General features: G+C 41.6%; 1 protein-coding gene across 1 annotated transcript in view; it reads right to left on the reverse strand.

Moving 5' to 3' along the window:
- GALNS (galactosamine (N-acetyl)-6-sulfatase) overlaps positions 1-23,601 on the reverse strand; it is a 42,449-nt gene that overhangs the window by 16,213 nt on the left and 2,635 nt on the right. The window contains exons 4-10 of the mRNA XM_009890044.1: positions 20,655-20,798; positions 18,658-18,724; positions 18,416-18,543; positions 17,448-17,587; positions 16,115-16,218; positions 9,832-9,968; positions 7,057-7,159 (exon numbers count right to left, since the gene is read on the reverse strand). Of these exons, the coding sequence (XP_009888346.1) occupies positions 7,057-7,159; positions 9,832-9,968; positions 16,115-16,218; positions 17,448-17,587; positions 18,416-18,543; positions 18,658-18,724; positions 20,655-20,798 (823 nt within the window). The remainder of the gene's footprint in view (positions 1-7,056; positions 7,160-9,831; positions 9,969-16,114; positions 16,219-17,447; positions 17,588-18,415; positions 18,544-18,657; positions 18,725-20,654; positions 20,799-23,601) is intronic.

The raw sequence follows: 23,601 nt of genomic DNA on the forward strand, positions 1-23,601 counted from the left end.
ATTTTTATTTTTACTTTTTCAAAAGGAACAGTTAATGAAAAGGTATCAAAGCCTACATAACATCCAAATTATAATTTGGATGCAAATCAAACAAGCAATTTAATTAAGAGCCTGCTAATTGGTACAATGCTCTTCGGCTGCAAATGCTTTAGTTTGAAAGAAGATTTTAGTCTCTTGGGTATTTGTTTATACATTGCTCTGTTTACATTTCATCTTTTGTTTCTTATAAAATCCCTGTAGCTGAGACTCCAGAACACAGCCCAGGCTCCGTCCCAAAGACTCCCAGGAAAGACAGTGCTGTGACAACTTGCCTGATGCCACTAGCCAAAAGCTATCTGTCTCTATTGTAGAAAAAATAAAATAAGTTAAAAAAAAAAAAAGTCAAGTATACCGTTTTACAACATTGATGAATAACTCTCTTTAGATGTGGCTGAAACCACCCTTTGAATTTCTAAGGCCTTTCAAGGTTAGCTCCACAAATAAAATTTACTATTATTATTTTTATGTACTGTGTGACTGTTAATATTCAACCTACAGAGAGAGCATAAAATATTTTCTATGTGCTCATCAACAAATGAGCAAAACAGTAAGAGGTAAAATTTTATCCCATATCCCTGATCAAGGCATTGTCCTGCATCAGAGTAAGCAATACAGTACAGATACAGCTAGAGGAGCCTGGTCTTCTGTCCCTTAACTTGTCATCCACAACTCTATGTCATTTTCTTTCTTGTAAATCAAAGCATTTTCAGTTCTTGGGATGGAAAGAGAAACATCAGCTATACCAGTAAACTGAAAGTCTGGGATCCCCAAGTCTGAATTGCTTCTCGTTTCTGGAGCAAAACCAGTATAAATTAAATCTGCTTGAAATGTGAGAAGTATTTAAAGATGAGACAATATGCACTCTGGAGCATCTGGTCAATGCCTTCGGTTGCTTAGACAACGTGCAAATTTGGTCACGTGTGGTTCTGGGAGCTGGGGCAGAGGGACATGCCAAAAACTCCTTGTCTATGTCTTGGATGGGAGCGAAAGGCTGCAGGACAACAGGCCTGGTGAGGAAGGGTACTCTCCTCCTGGGCGCTTCTATTGGTGAAGGCCACTAGAGAATAATTTTAAATCATGTCACAATTTTGGATCATTTCTTGCTCTTCACTAAACAAAATATTTCTTTTTCTTGTAAAAGCCTGATCGGACAACATGCCCTACGGACCCCAAGAACATTGCAGGCTTTAACAATAAATGCAAATGTGCCAAATTCTCAGCTGGAGCAAAAGCCACAGGCAGCAGAGGAGCTCTCCCCATTTATGCTGACAAGGGATTGGCTTCAGCTCTCCAGTACCTGCCGAGACGATGGCTACTTCACCCCAAAATAAAGCTACGTTATGATGGAGAAGCGCAAAGAGGTAGCTATGCCTGCTCTACCCACCAGGATAACAAAATCCCAATCAACTACCACTTCATCTGCTGTTATTTCCTTAAGCTATTTATTTGGCAGACTATTAATAACAATATGCAGAGAATCAATAGCCAGTTAAAGCACGTGCATAATATTTTACTCTGCACACTATCCAAGGTAATTTACATGTTTACAGGTAACAATGATCAAACAAAGTAGAAAGGTCACTCCCTGTGTTTAACCAAATTCGTGGATCTTTTCTCCTCAATTACAAAAGCACGAAAGCCAAACCAGAAGATCCTATCTACAGCACATTAGCTCTGCACCTTCTGAGGGAACCCTTAAAAGAGCATCAGATGGCAACCAGAAACAGCTCAGCTCCTGCACCCAGGCTCTTGCACAGGCACAGTGTTTTGCACCACCACGCAGACCTGTTTGCTGTAAGAGAAATTCCAGCAATCCTTTTGGTTAAAACAAAACAAAACAAAACAAAAAAAAAAACCCAAAAAACTCCCACAACCAACAAACCACCCCAACATAAAAACATTTCCTGCACATCAGGTAAACCTTTTAGTGAGCACATCTTTCTGCCCTTCTCCCCAGCAATCGTGTAACCTGGATTGTTTTTCCGTTCTTAAGATCTAGCGGCTATTGGTTGCACAGCTTATGCTTTAATTTCCAGAGCAAATGGACCACAGATGCTATGTCAATATAGACATGAGACAAATACAGCCGGTTGCCAGTTTGGGCTCTCCGCCAAGTGATGGAATCACCACTTGTGTTAACGTAAGCCCTCTGGCAATTCGTCACCCTGGCGCTATCCCAGATCCCTCCGACTTGACAAGCGGCTGCAGATTTTGATAGCGGCGCAGCAAATCTGGGGTCTGTCTCCTGGTCATGTCTCCTCATTTCGCCACACAAAACCCAGAGCAGCAAAACTGTATTAATATTGGAAGGAGAAAAGAACAGCAGTTAATCAAAGCCAGGAACGTTGTTTCTCGCTGTTTGCCACAGCACGGGTGAGCAGCCATTCTCTGTCTCCTGGCAATTTCCAGCAAAAGCCTCCCAAACCAGAGCTCCGAGTGACCAGACACCTGAAAGTGTGACTGCCAAGCTTCAACCCTGTTGAACAAAAATTGCTTCTAATGTGTTAACTGTCTGGAAGAGACCCCAGAAGATGGGCAGATCAGCAAGCCTCCAGCGGCTCTCAAGCAGAAGCGATCAATGGCTAGCTCATATGCTCAGAGGACCACAATCAAATGTCATTATTTGTGAGGTTCTACTTGACTTCACAGCCCCCTTGCAGAAAAGGCTTTATCGATCCCTTCACGTTGAGGAGAAGGGCAATCAGACAGACTGCGGCAGGAATAACCCCTTTGGCATTTTACATTAAAACAATAGGGTCTTCTGGCAGGCACCTACACCGATCATTTAAAGACACAGGAGCTCTCATGAAAAACCACTGAAGACTACTAACAAGATACTAAGCCGACAGCAGAAAGGTTGATGTTATCAGCCACTCTCCAATGAACCAAAAGGTGTTTTCCACATTTTTTCTTAATTATTTTTTCCCCTTCTTACATTACTGTTCTTGGAAGGCACAAGAGCTATTCTCTGCTGGCCAGTCTCTGTGGCAGGCAGAGCGAAGGAAATTTCCTTTTTCCTGCTAGCTCATACTCCTGTCTCCTCTACGTAGCATTAAATTAGGCAATTCCTGAGAGACTTGCTGGCTACTCACACAGATCCATAGAGAATACCAATTTTTTCCCCTTTCAGACCTCTCCTTCCAAACAAGGAAGATGAAATGTACCTCCACCTTCAATCCAGCGGACAAAATAACTCCTAACAATGCAGACTCTGAGCGTTCGTATTTTAGGAATGGGAAGCTGTGCAGCCAGAGTCATGGCTGTGGGCACTAGTAGCAATAAAACACAAATGCCAAGTTTGCATGCGTTATTTGTCACGCACTTTGCAATCCAGTTCAAAATTGGTAATGAACAAGAATGACTTACAGGCTAAAAGGATGGATGATGAGAGCAACAAGCAGCATTTTACAGGAGACTTCCAGTAAAAGTCCTGTGTGACTTATGCCATACAGGAGAGAAAGCTCCACAGGTTTATCCTTAGAGTTCTTACTTCTTCTGCTCCAACACACAACACGTGGCTGTTTTTATCACTGCTGATTTTTGCTACAAGAAGAAAGGTGGTCAATGACGGTGGGAGAGCTTATGCACTGATCTCCACCAGTCCTAGAGCAATAGGGACTCAGGTCTTGTGAAGGGTAAAGATTTTACTCCCACTACCAAACTATTATAAAAATCTTTTACTATTTTAAACTATAAAAATATTTTTCAAGTAAAGTTTCCTTTCATCTACCTGTGCCCCATTTATCGCCTCTTAAATGTCAGATATATCAAATTATGTAAACATGAGTCACCTGTATGAAACAAGATGGAAGCCAGGTAAACAGACCCAAATAAGCATCCTATGCAATCTACAGGAAAAATGTCCCACAGAGCGCTTGCTGTCACTTGCTTCTGTTGAGTGAGCCTTCCCTTTATGCTTTCAAGAGACTAACCATTCAAGAATGCAAGTTACCTAAGTAATTAAGGCAGCAGAAAAGACAGCATCAAGGTATCCTCTGCAGCACTGAGAAAGACTACAATAGTTCATGAGAGGAGTCAGACTAGAGAAAAATTGCTTGGGGTTGAAAAGAAAAAGAAAAAAAAAAAAGGAAGAACAGAACAGCACACTTCATCTTTGTGAAAGACGACAAATTTTAATCCCAGGCCATAAGGCAGAGGATGCAGACCACTAACGGCATGTTAATGTCATGGGAGTCTAAGACAACTGTAAACCTGTGTACTGCTTGCATGGGATCTTTCCAGTGTAAATATTCCAGCTCCCATACGGAGAAAAGCATTCATATCCCCGTTATGCTTTCCTAGCCTTTGCTTTCTATAAGCTGCTTCTCTCCAGTACATTTTTATTTGTATATACATACTTTATTACTTAACTAACTTATACCGCATTCGAAGGCATAGCTTTCCAGGTTAGAGACCAAAATTGCACACATTCTTTCTAGTTAATCCTGAAAGACCTGGTAGTCCTAAACAGACCCAGGACACGTACCAATTTCACATTTTCCAACATCAACACAAAAATGTGGTTCTGGCTGCTTTAATAGTATAATCTCATCTGAAAGTCAACCAAAAATGCACAAAGTGTGGATTAAAAACAGTGCAAGTTTTCTGTATCAATGATTTCCCACACTGCCAATTAACAAGGGGATTTTGAAAATGAAAGGAGGTTCGGCTAAAACGTGCCATGTATCTGTCACAATAATGAGATACTCAACTACCCATAAAACAAACCTCTTAAAAATTTGCAGACAGCTGTTTTGACACATTTGGCCAACTTCAGACCTCTTTCAAATGGATAGCATGCCAACCAGATAGGTCTGTTTATTCCAGGTCTGAGTTTGGACCTTCAGACAGAAAGAGTTTCACATTTGAGAGTTTAATAAATCATCACATTGGATCCACAATAAGGTAAGGACCCAAGCAAAAGATCATATAATTGACAAAGCCTCATTAGCCGAAGTTCTACTGGGATAGCAAATCAAACTTATTGAACAGCAAACCTGTCAACAGCCAGAATTCCTAATGCCACACACGTGCATGTATTTAAATACATTTTTCAAATGAAATTAGCAAACCAGCTGGCCTTTTTGATTCTGGCAGCAAAAATGTAGTCCAATATCAATACAGCTGAGAACACCAGTTACTGAAAGAGGCAACTGTATCGTAAGGTGAGATTACAAAACTCCTAAAACGGGACTCAAAACTGCGGAACTGTTCTGCATTCTGATTTATTTCTATTTTTAAATTTGCAAGGCTTGTAATTAATGGCTCGAGGACATGAGGAGAATTGGAACAAATTTCAGCCTCAGCTTCCTCTGCATGTTGTTAATGGCTAGTCTGTCCACTAATGTGCTCCAATTTTACCCACATCAACCACATGTGATACAAGCTGCAGGAAAGCAAGTGAATTTTTAATCATCTCTCTGATGTACAGTATAATTGCTGACTTTTATCAGACAGTAGTTAAACAAAGACTTAGAAAGAAATAAATATTCCTTAATTGCACAACTGCCATTGCTCACAGTAGGAGAGCCTTTGAAATGAGTAACTGGTCCCCATTATCATGGCTACACACATACTCAGACATGTACAAATAAGTTTAGATCAATGTTGACGTTTATTTCCCAACTAGGTATGTAAGTGTGCGTATGTGCTTATATTACAATGGTGAGCAATTACTGACATGTGACATTATCCTCCATGCACATGGGAAACGCATGCCTCTGAGCCCACACCTACACCCATACGCACGCACATACAAACTCCTCGTGTCTCTCACGCAGGGAAAATCCTCCACACTGTGCCATGTGTAATATATGGGTTTTACTTGCATACTACCCTAGACAAATACATTATCTCATTTTGGCTGTGTAGAATTAGGATTGAGACAGAGCGCACGATGCATTTCTGGAGCCAACTTTCCTTTCCTTCTTACTCTGTAAAACAGAAACTTTGACTCCTGAAGCATTACAGTCTTTAAAAGAGAAACACACGTATTTACAGCCCTGAATGTAAATTACTCCCTTGGAGCTGACGCTTCCTTTTACCCCCAGGACATCCCAGTGAAAGAAACCCTGCACTTTTACATCCACAAATGTCACCAGCACTTATTTCTGCACCTGTGTTGCCTTGAGGACCCACCATAAGTTAAAAAAAAAGACATAAAAAAATAAAACATACCAACAGTCCCTCCCCAATACCAGCCTGCTGTCAAAATTGCTGAGAGCTGTGCCATACCGCATTTAGTTTGTGTCTAAAGGTATAATCAGCAAGGCACATGTGTGAACCTGCCATTCAAGAAATGCCCCAGAGTTTAGTACCCAAGTCTGAGGCAAGAAAGATACAAAAGGAGAAAAATAATAGTGCTTAACATCCCATTGTGAGAATATCAACCAGGAAATTACAAAAGCTGTGCCTATTTGGCAAATAAAATGTAAAACATCTTATAGAGTGATATGAGCTTGCAAAAGTGCTGATAATAGATTAAACACACGTACTCTACTGTTTTCAACAACTGCTGTTCTTTCCACTGTGTGGTTCCTATGGCTTTCCTTTTCCCTTTCAAGAAAAAAAACCCACACCAAAACAGCAACAAATCCACCCCTATTCCATTTAAATACTTCAGGGCACCAGTTTTTTTTATACTAGATATTGTGAGATACATGAACAATTCGGCATCGGAATCCAAACTTTGTAAGGGTACACAAGAAAACTCAGAATTCAGCAGGGAAAGAAGCTTAATATTAAAGGGCATTAAGTACTGATTAAAGGGAGCACCCCTCAGAACAACTCAGACTTTGCTCATTTTCCTCTGCTTCTCTCCGACTTCAGTAGTGGGGTGCTGTGACACCAGTCCCCTTCGATTTTGCAGCAGTAGATCTGGTAGCTCTTAAAAGGCTGTGAATAAAAGGCTGGCTTGCAAGTGCACAGCAACATTCCTAAATTTAAACCTCTGCGTTAAAGGATTATTTTTCCCCAGGGGGATGAACGATACCAGGGTGCAGGTTGGTGTCCTGTTACCTTGCTGTACTCCTCCCAGGAATTGCTCCAGGTCCAGTAGTGAGCCTTGTAAAGCCCGACCCTCACCGCCATCATCTCGTTGCCACGATAATAGAATATGGGCCTGAGAAGGAGAGCAAAGCTGCATGAGAAACGCCAACGCGCCGGGCCCAGGCAGCCCCCGCCGCAGCAGCCTCGCTGATAAGGGAGACAAACACTTCAATGGAGTCTGACTTCCGATTCGGCTATCAGTCAGAAACAGGCTGCCTCCTAATAGTCTCCACTGCAAGGTTTTCAATTAACATTTTTTAAAGTGTTCATCAAGTTGAGAGCTCACACGGCGCAAAAATGAAACATTATACAGCTTGGCTGCCAGTGATTGTTAATCCTTGAACTATCAGACCCTGTTATTTCCTATAGAGCGTGCCGATTTAAACACCAAATGTCTCAGAAGTGGCGCGTGTGTGTGTGCGCGCGAGAGAGAAATGGGGATTCACAGGCTATGTGATGCTTAGCCTCCTCGTTACGGCACCACCAAGCTACGTGCCATCAGTGTCACGCGGGCAGGGTGGCTGGGGAGGACACCAGATGCTGGCCTGTTCTGGATGCCATCTCGGAAAAACTCCATATGGAAAAACCTGGCAGCCAGACATGCTTTATTTTTAACTTCTGTTGATTATTTTTTTTTCCCCAAAAAACTCCCTATGTATCATCTAAACATACCACTGAAAACTGCAATTTTTCCCCAGAGGTTTCCCTAATTAAAAATACATTTGAGAAATACACTTTACTCAGAGCATTGGTCAGGACCCGTGTACATGCTGGGCATCTCAGCAATGTTCCTGTTGGTTTCCTCAATAACATGCTCTTGTTTTTTGAGGGAACAGTACAAAATTTTACAGAAATGGACTATCTGCAGGAGAGAGGTTTGATTTGTTGGTGCAGCTCATCACACAAGGACATCAGACTTAGTCAGCTCTTCTCTCCAGTTGTTTCAGGCTGCTGACAAGGCGAAATCGTGAAGCCGTTTATCGCTATCGGTAGGGTACATACATCTTTGTCTTTCATTCAGAGATGCCACTTGGCAAAACCTACTCACTCTGATGATGCCACCTTGAAAAAAACAGTCCCTAAATACAAGATAAGATTAAAATCTCCACATCTGAATGTCAGGAGTGGCCTTAGATCTCTTCTATTTTAAAACTGTAGCCTCCCTTGCAGGTTCCTTGCACGAACAATGAGCCTTTCTCCTTTGTCACCAGCAACTGCCTGTGAACAAAGGGGAAACTTGCTGCCAGCAGTGCCTACTCCTGCATCCTTAACGCACCTGGTGAAATAAAGGCAGCTTGAGAGACCTGCCAAAACACAGAACCTGATCTAAACCAGTCCGATTAACAAAATAAAAAGCCCAAACATACCACAACATATGCCTTTTTCCTTGTCATAACACTCACTATTTGACAAGCTATTACGTGCCCCTTTGATTGAACGTGTGGGGGTCAGGTTTTTGCCTTTTTTTTTTTTAATATATTTTCCATCTTTGAAAGAAGATTACAGCTTATACTCAAAATTCTGCTAGTACCAGTTTCTTTTTCCCCTATTTACCCCTTCCTTTTTAAGCTTAAAAGAACACAACAACTGCATCACCTAGAAAGTTTTGAGGGGCTGTGGGAACTGTGACCTGGTAAGTCGGGAGGGGGGTGTGGGTGTGTGTGAACAGGAGAAGAATGAACAAGAACACAAAGGAAAAAGAACACAAAGGAGGGGGGAGAAGAGGAGAAAAAAAGATGAAAAAAAAAAAAAAAGGAAAAGCCATGATGTGCCTTGAGTGACTGCTATTGTAACGCAAACAGCACCAGTTCCAAGGGGTTGGTGACTGCAATGAAATTCTCTTTTAAAACAACAAAGAAGCTTTCCAAACTTTCAGAAGTAAAGATGGAATAAGCTGCATCTGAGGAACCTGCAACAGCACATGTCAGCCATTGGCTGAGCTCTCAGGTAATACTGTACGCAATGCTTTTGCTTAACAGGCACAAAAGCAATTTTACAGAACAAAGGCTTACATCCAACACAGAAATCAAATATGTTTTCCATGCGTATGTTTCCTTGCTACCTCACAGATAAAGAATATGTTTGCATTCAGATTTTCTCGGCTGCCAAATTCCTCATCAAAATCACAACTACAAGACCTTTCTTGACCTCTGACCCTTCCAACCAGACAGCTAAGGATATTTGCTGTCAAATCTTAGTGCTGGTACCCAACAGCTGGCAGCACTCCTCCATACCTATAGAGATTCCAGGTCTTTAACCCAACAGCATCCACAGAAACAAGACCTTGGGAGGAGGTGGGCTTCCAGATCATCTGCAGCTGCCCAGCCTTCACCCCCCAACCTCTCTCGAGCAGGGGCTATAAAGACCCAGCATACTCTTGGATGTTTTTCCAGTAATAATTAATGTATTCTCCCCTACCAAGGCTACAGTGCTCAGGCTTTTGTCTTCCCTATTGCCATATGTTGTTCCAGGGATCCCTGCTAACCCCCTGACATTTTCACCTGTCTCCAGACTCCATGGTATGGCAACATGCCACATGTCAGGAAATCCCACCTCTGCTTGCTCCACCACAGAATTAGCACATAGCGTAAAGCTCTGGTGCTACCCCACCTCACTGAGCAGGAGCAAAGATGCATCAATTTAGTTTATAAAAATATTTCTGTAAACTTGATTTAAAAAACAAACCAAAGTTTGGCATCGCTTCACTTTGGAGGCAAGAGTCGGAGCGCTGGGCTCATAACTAACCTGTCAATTAGCTTGCCCTGCAAGATGGCAGGTAAAAGGTCAATGCCGTCAATCTGTCGGTCACGGGGAGGCTGCAGTCCCGCCAGGGAGAGACTGGTGGTGAAAAGATCCATCACGTTGCCCAGCTGATGACTGACCTGAAAAATCAACAGAAACGCATTTGCAAAAAGACCTTCAGTAAAAACCAAAATGAACCAGGATGGCTTCCACAAAAGCAGAACTATTGCTTCCTGAACCTCCTCCTCTGCTAAGCACCTTTTGAGAATATCTATCTCCCTTTACGGTACTGCAGTCACTAGCAAGCTTCCTATTAAAATAATAAAGATGAACCAAAATGCAAATGATCCCTGGTAGTGGAGAATTATGGGGCATTTTTTCATTTTCTGCTCTTTCTTCTCACTTCTCTCAATGCACCTACTTTACAGGAGCGTGTTTTCACAGACTGCAACTTCATTTAGCCAATTCCAAGTCAGTTGTAGACTGAAAAATCAGCACTTAAACCAACAACAAAAAAAAAAAAAAGTAGTCCTTGATTTGTTCTCTCTCCAGGTCATCTCTGTAGTCCAAAATACCCTAAAAGAGCTCCCAGAAAGAACAAGGATAGATGGGCAATAACAAAAAGAGCCCAATGACTTCATCTGCAAACCATTTCCAACAACTCAAGAACTGTAAAGTTGTAGTATTTTTAGTATATATTTTAATAAGGGAGAAAAACATCTGGTTTTGGCTCCAATGGAGATGTGCACGCTCCCCCCCCCCGACCTTGCTTGCTTTTCTGTAACTTCCTTAATTGGAAGCCATACTTGTCTCTCTGGTCTTAATTATTTATATTTTTAAAATCTAAGACGTCTGTTCTGACTGATTCTTTCTGAATCTTTGCTCCCATCCTCTTTGTGGTATGCGCTACAGTTATCTGCTGTAGGATGTTTAATTAGCCAGCAATGCACTAAATTGAAGCAGATACATTCAAATCAAGAGCAAGACCGTTTTTCACCAGGATGCACCAGCACAAGATGCGACATGAAAAGAGCCTTTTCAGCTGTACCACTTGCTTGGAGACAAGAAGCCAACTGATACAAGCCCACATCTGTAAGTACAGAAGCACTTTCTGACTGAAATCCAAGTCTAGCAGCAGCCTTGCAATTGTCGGCGTGAACATTATGATGCTGGGACTATCAAAGACTTTTTATCTCCGAATCCTCCTTCTACTCACAAACAGACACCCAGCCTGTAAGCTGACACTAATTATTTAAATATGACAACAAATGATTACATGATAAATGAATTTTTGTGAGATGCTGGCTGTAGGAAAAAAAAAATGAAGGGAAAATGCTATTTTTGCTGGGACGGTAAGGCTTTTATTAAGACACTGGGCTGTAAAAAGTGAACACAAAGGAAGAATTAACAAGTTTATATAAAAAAAAAAGAAAGTGGAGAAATCAACATGCAGGGGACTGGTTACAAGTTTAACATGACAATATCACATTACTCAATTACAGTAATTTCAAATTTTAATGGCTTTCATTCATCAAAAGGTGTTGGCAGGAACACGTAATATTAAAGCTGCATACAAGAATACTTCCACAACTCTTAAGAACAGATCAAAGTGCAAAGCTCTAAGCACAAGAGGAAGCCTGACCATGGAAACCCTTGCCCAGGAAAGCAGTTGGATCAGTCGACCAAGATCAATAGATCTTGCAGAAGGTCTCGGGCATTTGAGGTTATGCCTTATTCATGGACTTGGTGGCAGCTTGCAGCCTCAAAGAGGTCATGCTCAGCCTGTCCTTGTATGCAGTGACAAATAGAGATGAGCTCACAAATCCCTCACAAAAAACCCAGATGTATATATGAAGTTCCCTCTCTGCACGGAGACAAGGATGGGGATCTTCTGAGACACAGTTGTGGAGAAGGAAACAGAATCGAGTCCTCCGATGGGGTAACCCTGCTTCTGGCTCTCCCCAGGGCCGTTTGGCAACCACAGCACCAAAGCTGGCTGTGTCATCCACGGGATTAGCTGTGGCAGACAGTGCTGCCTGCTCCTTGGACCGTCACCTTGCACAGGCTCTTCTCTGGTCTCAGATGTGCACTCAAAAAGGAGTGACACTAAAAAAAACCCCAGTATACATCTCCAAAAAAACCCCACCAACCAACCCCAAACCAAACCACCAGCTCACACCCTACAGAGCTGGGCAGCCTCATGAGCCACTGGTGTTGGGAACGCTGCACTCCCTCTGAAGTCAAAGGGGATTACAAGTGCTCAGCATCTCAGCAAAGATGCTCAGTCCCTCGTAGGCTCATCTGCTGGCTAATTTACCCGAGGCGTGCCTTCGGAGAGTGGCAGGGTCAGCAGAGCTCCATATGCAGAGCTCCGAGTCTAATAAAGGGGAGATCTGGCACACGCCTGCTCCCTGACAACTGCCACGTCAGGAGCGGGCGGGCAAACTGGTATCCGAGACTTTTTGTAATTAGGTCTCTCACAATTTATAAGGCAAATCCAAAAGTCACTTTTTTTGTTGTTGCTCCATTCCCTCGCCTCAATCTTTTGATAACAGGCAGCAAGAGGCAATCGCTGACCTGAGACTCGTGCCTCTAATATCACCTAATTTATACATCGCGTTGTGACAATCCTGTGGGGCCACCACGGTCTTCTTGTACTGGCCCTTATTAACCATAACCAGATGTAGATGACTCTCTTTAATCATCCAATTACGTTTCTGGTCTCAGACAACATTTTTCCATGAAGCAGAGAAAACTTCTTAAGGAAATTATATGCCCATGCCACAGCCACTTGGATTTATCTGTGCTCTGCAGCACCACATTGAAGAAGGGGGGAAAAAAAAAAGGTTAATATTTATATAAAACTTTGAAGTATTTTCAGAGAAAATAAAAAAATTACCATTTTCTCCTGTCAACAGTGCTCTTTCATTCTAGTTGCCTTTCCCATTTTTTATTTTTTTTTTTAAGAAAAGAAAAAGAAAAATCCAGAGAGGGCAACAGCCCAGAGAAAATAAATAATATATAAAAAAGAGTGAGATCAGATATTGCTCGTATCAGTGAGAAACAGCCGGTATTACGTACGTAAGAACGGATTTTTTCCCCCCTCCTTCCCCCCCTTCTTTTTAATAAACTCTCAGTATACACATAACGTCTTTAAGAAAATGAAATCCTTTTGCTGTGGGCCACGTCGCTAGAAGAAATAGTCACCACTGCTGTTATCAGTGCTTTCAAGCTTTAACTCTGAATCAAAGGCGACAATTAATAAAGTCGCCCCCGCCAGGAATGGAAAGGAGGAAAGCTAAATATTTGAAACTGGGTGAACAAATGTCAGGGTGTTTTTAAATAAAATCCTTTTACAGTTATCACAGCGAGCAGACCTGATATCCCTGTCTAATTCAATTTCAATTTGCGCCCCATGGGAGATAGCGAAGAAAAGGTTGCAATGCTGTCTTTGGGTTGATATGTTCTTTTCTCCTTCAGGAAGCAGGCAAGAGAGAGGAAGGGGAGGAGGGTGAGGGAAGAGAGGAGGAGGATTCAAATACCAACAGAATATGATTTTTTTTATTTTTTTTTTTCCAGCTGGATCCTTCCAGAAGGCAGATGTGATGTGGGGAATGTTGAAATGCTGATTTGTTGTGAATTCACCTGGAAAACATAGCTGAGGAGGAAACTGCAGAAAGGCTGTTTGTATGTGAATAAATATTCCTGATGGGGGACCAGAATTAACCGAATGTTGATGCCAAGAGCAACACACACTCCTGAAGCATCCCTCTCCCCCCAAAAAACTGCAAATCAGCCAACTGCACCAATTGTCCTAACCTCTATCAGTATCCTGTCAAGCGTTCACAATCCTGTCACCTAACTTTTGTTTAAATAAAAAGGTACTCCTTTGTTTCAGCAAACAAATGTACCCTTTAATAGAAACAAAAACCCCCACCCTATATATCAATAAGATTATTAATAAACTGCCAGATCATCAGCAGAATGAACCTTCCACACAATAACTGGATTTCACTGGCCAGAGACACAAGTCCTCTTTTTCTGGCTGCGGTTGTGCCAATTGAAACAGTCGTTGGCCCTCCGCCGGCTCCCCAAAATGTCCATGGCTGGGAAGGAACAACCGTTGCACTGAGAGCAACCCCAGCGCAGGAAGGAAGAGTTGACCCTTCAGCTTTGTGCTTGGTACTCCTGAGAAGCTCTTTGCTTCCACCCTGGTTCAGGGCTCTCAAGCCCTTTTTTCCTTCAACTCTTTTGAAAAGAAAGAGCAATGAAAGACTTTGAAGCGGTTTCCCCACATTTTAAAGATTCTTGGATTACACAGGACTTAGACTGACTAGTTTAAACTTGCAATTAGGAAGATGTTGAAGCTACAGATTCCGCAAGATACAGAAAAGAAGCCAAAAATGTACTAGCAAACACGTGTCTCTTCACTTACTATGTCAGTGAAAGAGGCGATTATGAAGCAATAAATACAGGCGCCGTACAGGCCAACATAGAGTGAGCTATATTACACAGAAGCAATGCCAAACCTCTCACCTGCGGTCAATGCTGCTGTGGGTACCAGTGCTGGAGCCTCGATGGCAAGAATACAAGCAGAAAAGACATATAAGTAGCTATCACATGTTTACTCATCAGTAGTGTCATGTGGGGGTCTAACTCAGAGCAAAGCAGCACATCCTGGGACAGAGTTCAGAACAGCCTTCTCAAGGTACCCGAGTGGAGTCCAAGAGAACATCTGGGAGCGCAACACCTGCACGTGCAGACATTTGGCAGGCAGCATCATGAATTGGAGCCCAGGGTAGGAAGGATTTAAAGTTAAGCATGTGCTTAAGTGCCAAGGATGATAGCAGCAGCGGTGCAGAAGGGGATTTTCGGGCGCATACCTGCCCCATAAGCCTTCAGCACACTCTCCAGCTTGCTGAGCATGCATGGGCTCATGACAGTACAGCATCGGTCAGTCCACCCTCCTATGCAAACACAGTAATTCTGCACAGAAATATCTGTTCACAGGAATTCAAACAGCAGCTTCAACTGTGGCCTCAAGCAGGAAACCATGCATCACACCAGGCTACCGAGAACGTTTTGCACCACATAGAGCTTCACTGCTGCACTACATGCAAAAGACTACCTGTGAGAGGGGTACCAGCCAGTTACAGTTAGAAAACAAGCAAGCACAATGATTTCTCTACTCATGTTCCTAATTATCCTCAGAGTTACTACAATGGAAAGAATTTTTAAATTTGGTATTTACTTGTCCCCATTTATAATGCATGTTTACTTTTAGCACATTATTCAGTTTGGACATGGAAAACAAAACAGTCAGCTTCAGTTTCATGTTCTCGTATGCTAGCCCAAGGCTGTTTAACTTGGCTTGTAAAGACTTTATGGAAATGTTTAAATTTAAACAAAAAGACTGTTTTCATTTCAAATTAAAAATATAATAAAGCATCCCTAGTAGGTTCTGTGAACTCTTCAAAAACGATGAAACCAAACTATCCCCCTGCCTTCAGCTGCAGATCTAAGCTATCTGATGGCTTCCTCCTAAATGTAAATGATGAATTATCATTATCCTGACTCGATTAAACCACTGAAAAGGAATGTAACTCAGAAAAATGTTTTATTTATGAATAGTTTGCAGTCTTAAGAACAGTGCCCAGTTAATGAAGTATCACTTTCTTCAGGGATGAGAGATGCTCACAAAGGGGAGGGAAGCTGTATTATTTACCGTGAACCCTGCCTGCAGAAGAATTGATTGCATCTTTCTTTAATGAGAACTGGGACGAGAGAGGCTGGTAATGCCACTGGAGGATTATTTTGAAGTGATCATATCTGAATTTGTGTACAGGCAGGAAAGAGCAATAGTCTGGTATCTAGACCTCCCCTAGTGGAACTTTTATCAAACATTAAAGCAAGAGCTGTGAGGGTCAAATCACTTGATACTTCAGGGCACAGATAGTGTGTGTGGGCAACACACTCCTGCTCTAGACTTGGGACACACGTTAGCGACGTGTCTTTACACTTCAATTTGTTCAAACACGTAACCCACTAAAAATACTGTGGTCCAAAAGACTAAAGGGGTTAAATAGAGCAGGAAGACAAAAAGACCAGACCACTTGGCGCTCACAGAAGTGTTGATCACAGACACTGCAGATGCAAATTTGCAATAATGAACAGGAACGGCATTGTTCTCTAGGGGCAGCATTCAGCTCACTGAACCCAGCAAGAACCATTCCACTCACTCCAGTCCACCTAAGACCAATCAGAATTTTTAAAAGCAGATACTCACCCCTCCTGCAGGTATATGTCCCGGCCACCAAGCAATAGCAGGCTCTCTCATGCCACCTTCAAAGGTGGTTTGTTTGCCACACAGAAAACGACCATTGCTTCCTCCTAGAGAGAGAAAAGAAGCTATAAAACCCAAAATATTGCCAGTATCACATTTCAAAGAGACACGGTCAATTAGGAAATTTTTAGGCAAGTTTTAAATGAATTTTCATTTCTGCATGAAAGCTTCTTCAAACAACGTGTCCAGAGTTGTTTTGGGTTTTGTTGCTGCTGTTGTTTTTTTGTTTGTTGTGTTGGTTTTGTTTTCTTTTTTTTAAATAACCCTTTATGGTGAAATTTTAAGAGTGTCTTTTCAGGCCAGGGAGAAAGCTACAGTTTAAACACAACTTGCTATCAACCAAACAAAGAAAAACAACAACCTACAAACAAACAGAAAATACTTTGCTGTCATTTTCCTTCCCTTTAAGGATGTTAACTGCTGTTTGTAACTGAAGGAAATCTGACACTTTCAGGCAGAAATAGTATTATTTTCATAATCCTTTTGAAGTAGCAGAGCAGTATTAGATGCAGATATGAGAATGAGAAAAATAATCATGCATTCCCTGAATGTTCACTCTCAGAGATAGCAAGTGCGTTGCAGGAATGTCTGGGTTTTTAACCCAGCCTCGTAGCTTAGCTTGCTGAGGAACAAACAGGGAGCTCCTGTGACAGATTCCAGGTCACACAAAGTCAAACAGCGGCTCAGCTGAAATCAGAACTCGGGATACTCCCCGCTCTGTGGTCCAATAACCACGAGACAGCCTGCCTCCAAATAGAAGACAGTGGGTTATAAAATCAATTTGCAATGACTCTGTTCGAGAGAAACAATCATTTAAACAAAAGAAAACTTGTGAAGTAACAAAAATATATTTTCTTCTTGCTATTTTTCGTGAGAGCTAAAGAAGGAGGGCTTCTTGAGCTCTCTGTAATTACTCAGAAAGCTCAAATATGCATTTGGCAGATGGAGAGTAAACACCCTGCTAAGTTATTGTGCCTGGTCCTAAACAAATTAAAAAATATTCACCCCCTGACAGTGGAGCACAAAGTGGGAATGCACACAGGTGAACAGCCAGATTAGTTTAGGCCAAAAGTCCATTTAGCCAAGAGTACCTCCTCCAACAGTGACTAGAAGTAATGAACGTAAGCTAATTCTAAACATAAATGCTCTGAAATTTGAGGCTTCTCCTAACTGCAGAAGCAAAAACCCCAGGTACAGGTGTCTCTACTCCCCTAGACACGGAGACTTAAGCCTTGATCTCACAAGCCCAGCCCAGGTTTGTTGATGTGACACTCACCTTGTTTAGGAGCCGAAATGAGAGCAGCCCCATTATCAGAAGTGAAAAACACAAAAGTGTTCTCACTGATACCCAGCTTCTGAAGATGTTTTAGGATTTTTCCAACGCTATCATCAATTTCTCGCACAGCATCCCCGTATCTGAGGCAAAAGTAGATGCAAAACATTACAGGCAGCAAAAAAGGAAAAGTGTCACACAGCATAATGCATTGCAATCAACCACAATGCTTTTAGTGGATGTTAATTTATACCTGCGCTGCAGAAACACTTCTGTTGTGCATCAGCTACTGTAATAAAGTTTTCCGCTGTCACTGCTAAACCCTTGTCTCCTACCTGGAGAGAGCAACTTCTCTTGGGTATTAAGAGTCAGAATTTGTTCAGATGTGAGCCACTCTTGGACAGAGACCAGGAACCGATATAAATTTAGCTATAGAGTTCTCACATATAGGCAAAGCCACTTCGCCATAGACTTGAAGCTAATAATGTAGTTTTGCTTATAGATGCTGGTTTGAAACTGCATTCTCAGAAGCAAGGCTCACAATTATCTACAGAGCGCTTTGCCTCCTATAAATTGAGTTTTTCATGCATGCTTTTCTACTTGCTGGTCTGATTTAGAGGCTTTTAAACCAGGCACTAATCATACAAAAACCTTCCAAAAAATCATCTGTGCCACATACAGCACTTCATTACTCACACAACTGGCAAAGGAGCTTAGGCTCCCCCTTCTCCCTCATTTTAGTCACATGATCTTCATTTCAGTTTATAGCAAAATTATTAAAGAACAATCCAAGCAAAGTCCTCACTAACCAACTTGTTTCAGCACACACATACACTTTTGAGAAATTATCTATATACTTGGATCTAATGAATGTTGCTTAGGTTTTCTGTTTCTGCAGCACAAGGTATTAATTTAAAAAAAAAAAAACAAAAACAAACAACAAAACCAATACCCACAAAAACAAGACTTACAGTCCTCTCTGACTAGTGCCCAGGAAATGTTTGGAGGCATAAACAGGAGCGTGGGTAGCATCAATTGCCCAGTATAAAAAGAATGGCTGCTGGCTGGCCTGCTGCTTGCTAATAAAATCGAGAGCTTCCTGTAAACAACAATAAAAATGAATTTAACAGAATCATCCTCTCCATCTAAATCTCTCCAAAAAAAGAAGCAAAAGTCACTGTAGCTTAGAAACCAGTATTAAAATAGACAGTACCTGCAGGTAGATCTGAGTCAAGTTGGCTTCACCTGTCTTCAGATCAATTTTGAAATCTTCATAATATCTTAAGATAAAATGCATCGGAGAAAAAAAATAATCAATCCTAAGGAATATACAACATAAAAAGGCTTTCCCCTCCCCCCCTTCCTTACACAAGCAGGTCACTGGTGCTACTCAGCAAATTCTCTTCAGATATTAAAAGGAATTATCACCATATTTTTTTTCCTCATGGGAGAAAGCAGTGAAGTGGCTAGATCCAAATTAATGACTACGAGATTTGGACAAACCTGAGGCACTGACTTTTCACTGTTAAGCTATTAGAATAGGGGTAGTGTGCTTCAAGATCTTATGCCATTACTCCTTCAATAGAGAGCTGTTTGATGCGTGAGTAAAATTTGCAGAAGTACACAACAACTTTCAGTGAAATAGAGCAATCCTGGAATCAGAACTTGTGCAGCTTTGAAGACGTTATGTTAGTCATATCTTTAGACACCAATTAAGCAAAGAAGGGTGGGAGGCAGTCCTCAGGAGAATAACAGCAAGTGAAATAAGATGATAACCAGGCGCAAAAGTGAATGGACAAGAATGGCACAGACTGCAGTCGTGAAGCATAGAATGGTGTTATGAAAACAGACAAAAGGTTATTACAAACAGGAAGAGAAGGAATAAAGAGGTCTTTCAGTACAGAATGGAACCAGCTTCCAAGAGAAGTAGTGGAGTGAAATCACCACAGGAAGCCTTTAGGGCATGACAGGATAAGCAAACATCTCTGGGAGGGAGGCACCGTATAGCAGTCACATCCCTAGACGGTCCACACTCAACTTGCAGGCTGGCACTGCTACTCAGACCTTTATTAATCATCAGAATCAAACATCTAGCTTCATATTTAACGAGATTCAACTTTAAATTTAGATGGTAAGGTAGAGATGAGGAAGACAGGATTCCTACAAAAAGCGATGTAGGAGTTTAGAATAAAGTTTATTAGACAGCTAGCATGCCTAGTCTCTGAGGGGCATCAATGCTGTAGAGGTAGGTCTGTATTGTCTCAGCTTTAACTGGAAAAGTCAGAGTGCCACAATCACAACTGAGAAGCAGCAGGCACTGCCCAGCCAACAGTGCCCGAGTACCCTTTGCTGCCAGAATTGCTTTCAAAACCTCCTCTTCCCCCACAAAGGACTATCCTTGCTTCCTCTCCTAGATGCGAAATTCACATACCTCTTGACAGTTAATCTATACCTTCCTGTTTCTGTCTGCCTCGTGAGTTTTCCCACAAGATTTTCCCTTCACTCTGTTCTAGCTCCAATGAAAACCACCACCCAGGCCTTGAAAGGCTGGTTATTGGCCATCCCCAGACTAGAGGGAAAGTCCTGTTCAAAAGTATGAGGGCAAAGCAAGAGATGAGATCCTGGCACAGGATGTTGTAGAGACCAGAAATACAAACGGGTTTAGAAAAGAGAGGGGTAGTTAATTGAAATTAAGTCAGCGGCTATTAAAGATCTGGACACAACCTTCATTTTAGGAAGGTGGACAACCATACAAGAGAAGGACCATTCCACATATCTGTTTTCTTATACCCTTTCTATAAGCATTCAGTATAAATAGTCATTGCAGAGTATAATGGATTAAATGGGCCTTGGGCCTGACCCAGAAGGGCTGTTCATGTGTTTCGTGACCTTTTACAAGCATCTTCCTGCACTGGCTTACTGCCGAACTGCAGGACATTCAGGGCCCTCTGTAGTAAGCATCCCAGATCATATAGCAGGCAGGATATTCCCAATGCTTGACATGCTATAAAAGTCCTCTGCATAGGGTGAAGTACCTGCAGATCACTGCCCATCCAACTGAGTCTGTAACTCCGATTCTGAAGCAGCTGCGGGTTTTGCCAACCCCTTTCCACTGAAATGGGTTTGCTACGCTAGCACTTATCTTCCAGCACTGTAATGTCAGCAGCGAAAGCAAAGAAAATAACATTACCAGGCAAGTAGCTGAATTACCTGCCAATCATTTCCCAGTCCCTGTACACAGGGATATTGGGGAGCGCTCTGTTATCAAAAGGTCCAAAATGGCAGTTTGGGGATCCAAACCATTCATCAAACCCATGCTTCAGGGGGTGGAATTGGGGCCTGTGACCCAGATGCCTAGGAACAAAAGAAACAGATGAGTTAAAATTCTACTGCAAAGAAGCAAATAAGTCTCACCAGAATGGCATGCAAGAAAACAATCTTTGCCTAAGAAAAACTTGAAGCATTTTAATCAAATAAACGACTGCAGAGCATTATCTTGATCTTTCTTATACTTGTTGCAAACACATCCATGCAGACTCACTCCAGTGCTTACATATATCCCATTTTAGCCTACTGTCCAATCTTTGTTTTCCATTATTTCCTCCTATTGGTGCCTTTTCTCATGCTGTCTCGATGATCTGTACTGATGGACTACACTGCCCAAAGCCATTGCAAATACACACATAATGTTTTACTTAAGGATTCTGATCTATGACAAGTCACTTTTATACCACTAAGGTGTAAGCGCATGAAATGTACCATTATATCTGCATTCCCTTTATGGAATACTCATGTTGCCAAAATGGAACAAAGAAACCTTAATGTAAATGAGAATGAGTTCTTTCCATTCATATTTGAACATAAAACACGTTTAGCTACTCCTGATGACAGCTAAATTCTACTATGCAGCTTGAAAACTCCCCATCCTTAACTTCAAGATGAAGCTCCTCGCTAATCTCCAACTTACATACTGCTAATTCCCCATTTCCTTCATTTATACTATCTTGAATATACAGAATGCCCATCCTCTCCCAGTCTCTAGAGAAGACCTTTGTAGCTTAATGTTTATTTAATCATTCCGGCTTCCACTCACGAGCCTGCATCTGCAACCTGTCCATTTTGTGCCATCACCCTCTGCACACTTTCTGAACATAAGGGACATAAAATGCATTACCTGAAGAAAAACGATCCACGGCGTTATTCTGAGCTATTCCAGAATGAGTTACAACAGACAATAATAATCATTCCAGCTATGATCATATCTTGGTGATGTAACTAAAACTGCAAGTCTGACCTGCAGGATTCTACCCCTTCCTCATTCATATACATGGTAATATAAAGATCCTCCTGGCTGTTTCTACAACAGGGGACATGAAAAAAATATTTTGTTCTAAGAAAGTCCTAAGAGAACTTCCAGAGGAAGAGACTTGGAATCAAACAATTACTGAGATGCAGATTATTCTCTCCCTCTCACACCACAAAAAAATAGATACTTAATGAAATGCATCAAATTCTAAAACAGTCATGGCAAATACTTGACTTGCAAACATATCATTAAACTGTGGAACCTACTGTCACAGGACACCCTGAATAGTTTTTAAAAGGGATGTTGAAAGGATATAAAAATGTTCTTCTGGAAAACTTAAAAATCTTTCAAAGCCCTAAAATTCTATGCGTGGCTAGGATGAGACTCCAATTTAACTACCGCACCTTGCATTTCTTTACACCTTCCTAGGAAGCAGGTGGTATGCACAAATGATAGATACTGCTACTGTACGCAATCCTTCCCTAGTCCTGTCCAGGATAACAGTTCTTGGGTGCGCAGCGATAGTGCACTGCACATTCATATGTAGTCTCCTTCTTGCTAGCAGCTGCAGGTCCTTCCAGATTTGCTGTTTTTCAAATAACTGCCTGGAACCAATCTGTATTTGCGTTGTTTATTTCTTTTCCCTGGGTGTATGAATTTACATTTATTAGCACTGAACTGCATCTTATTGCATTCAGCCCACTGATCCGATTCTTCATGGCCACTCTGCTGTTTGGATTTGTGGTAATAAATAATTCACTGTCTTAGGTTAGTTTGCTTTCCTTCCAATTTCAGCAGCACCGGTGAATCCAACCACAATTCAAACTCACTCTTCTCTAACTTGTTAACGAAACTGTTAAATAAATTGTATCCCATTACTTTCCTAAACAGTGTCCCCCTGATACTACTCTTGTCCGAAGTCTCTTCATTAACAATTACTCTGTTAACCAAGCAGTACTCCTGTGGTGTCTATGTAGTTTCAAAGTTGCTATTTATGCATTTATTTATTACAGCACTGTTCCAAACTGTGAATCAACTGTTCAGAGATACCCAGGCCCCATGGGATTCCATTACAGCCCACAAGCGCATTTGAAATTCAAATGTTACAAATGCACCAGTTTCAACTATTACACTGGCAATTTCACCATGCTTGTTTGATCTGAATATCTTTCAGGCTTTTCCCTTCCGATTCTTCGCAGACATCACAAAACATTGGTTTTTAGAAATTCTTCTATATCCTCTACAAAGATTATACTGTACTTCCATGAAAGTCCATAAAGTTAAAGGACAATATTCACAGAGTATCGGATCAGTCCTCTAGGTCTTTTAAAAGACCTGGCATCAACCACCCCGATCAAGCCTATTCCTATCCACCCTGACCTACACTTGACAAACAATCTTCAATGTAGCCCCAGATATGTCTGCATCTCTATTTCTATAGCACACACTTCTACGCACCCCCACCCATCCCCAAAAAGAAGCTTTCACAATTTAGTCTACACTATTAACAAAAACCCCAACATATAGCAGGGACCAAAGATAAAAAGCACGTAGGTGCTCAAAGCAAGTTCCAACTGAACATCTTGGCGTTTTTTGATTAAATTGTGTGATACATGGATGAAAGCACAAAGAGTTGAAGGGTTTATAGATAGATATATATACATAAAACCCCCTTCAGCTCTTCCTATGAAGATATATTCATGTACTTGTAATGGTAACACTCAATTCAGAAACTGATCACAGCATGGGGGAAGATCCACCACAGATTTCAAAAGTTGGACACCTGAGCTTCAAAACAGTTTTTTTCCTGCAATTCTGGTTGTTCTGCTGCTCCTTCACAATACATACACA

The sequence above is a fragment of the Charadrius vociferus genome, unplaced genomic scaffold (genome assembly GCF_000708025.1).
Source record: "Charadrius vociferus isolate BGI_N301 unplaced genomic scaffold, ASM70802v2 scaffold1028, whole genome shotgun sequence".
Classification (NCBI taxonomy): Eukaryota; Metazoa; Chordata; class Aves; order Charadriiformes; family Charadriidae; genus Charadrius; species Charadrius vociferus.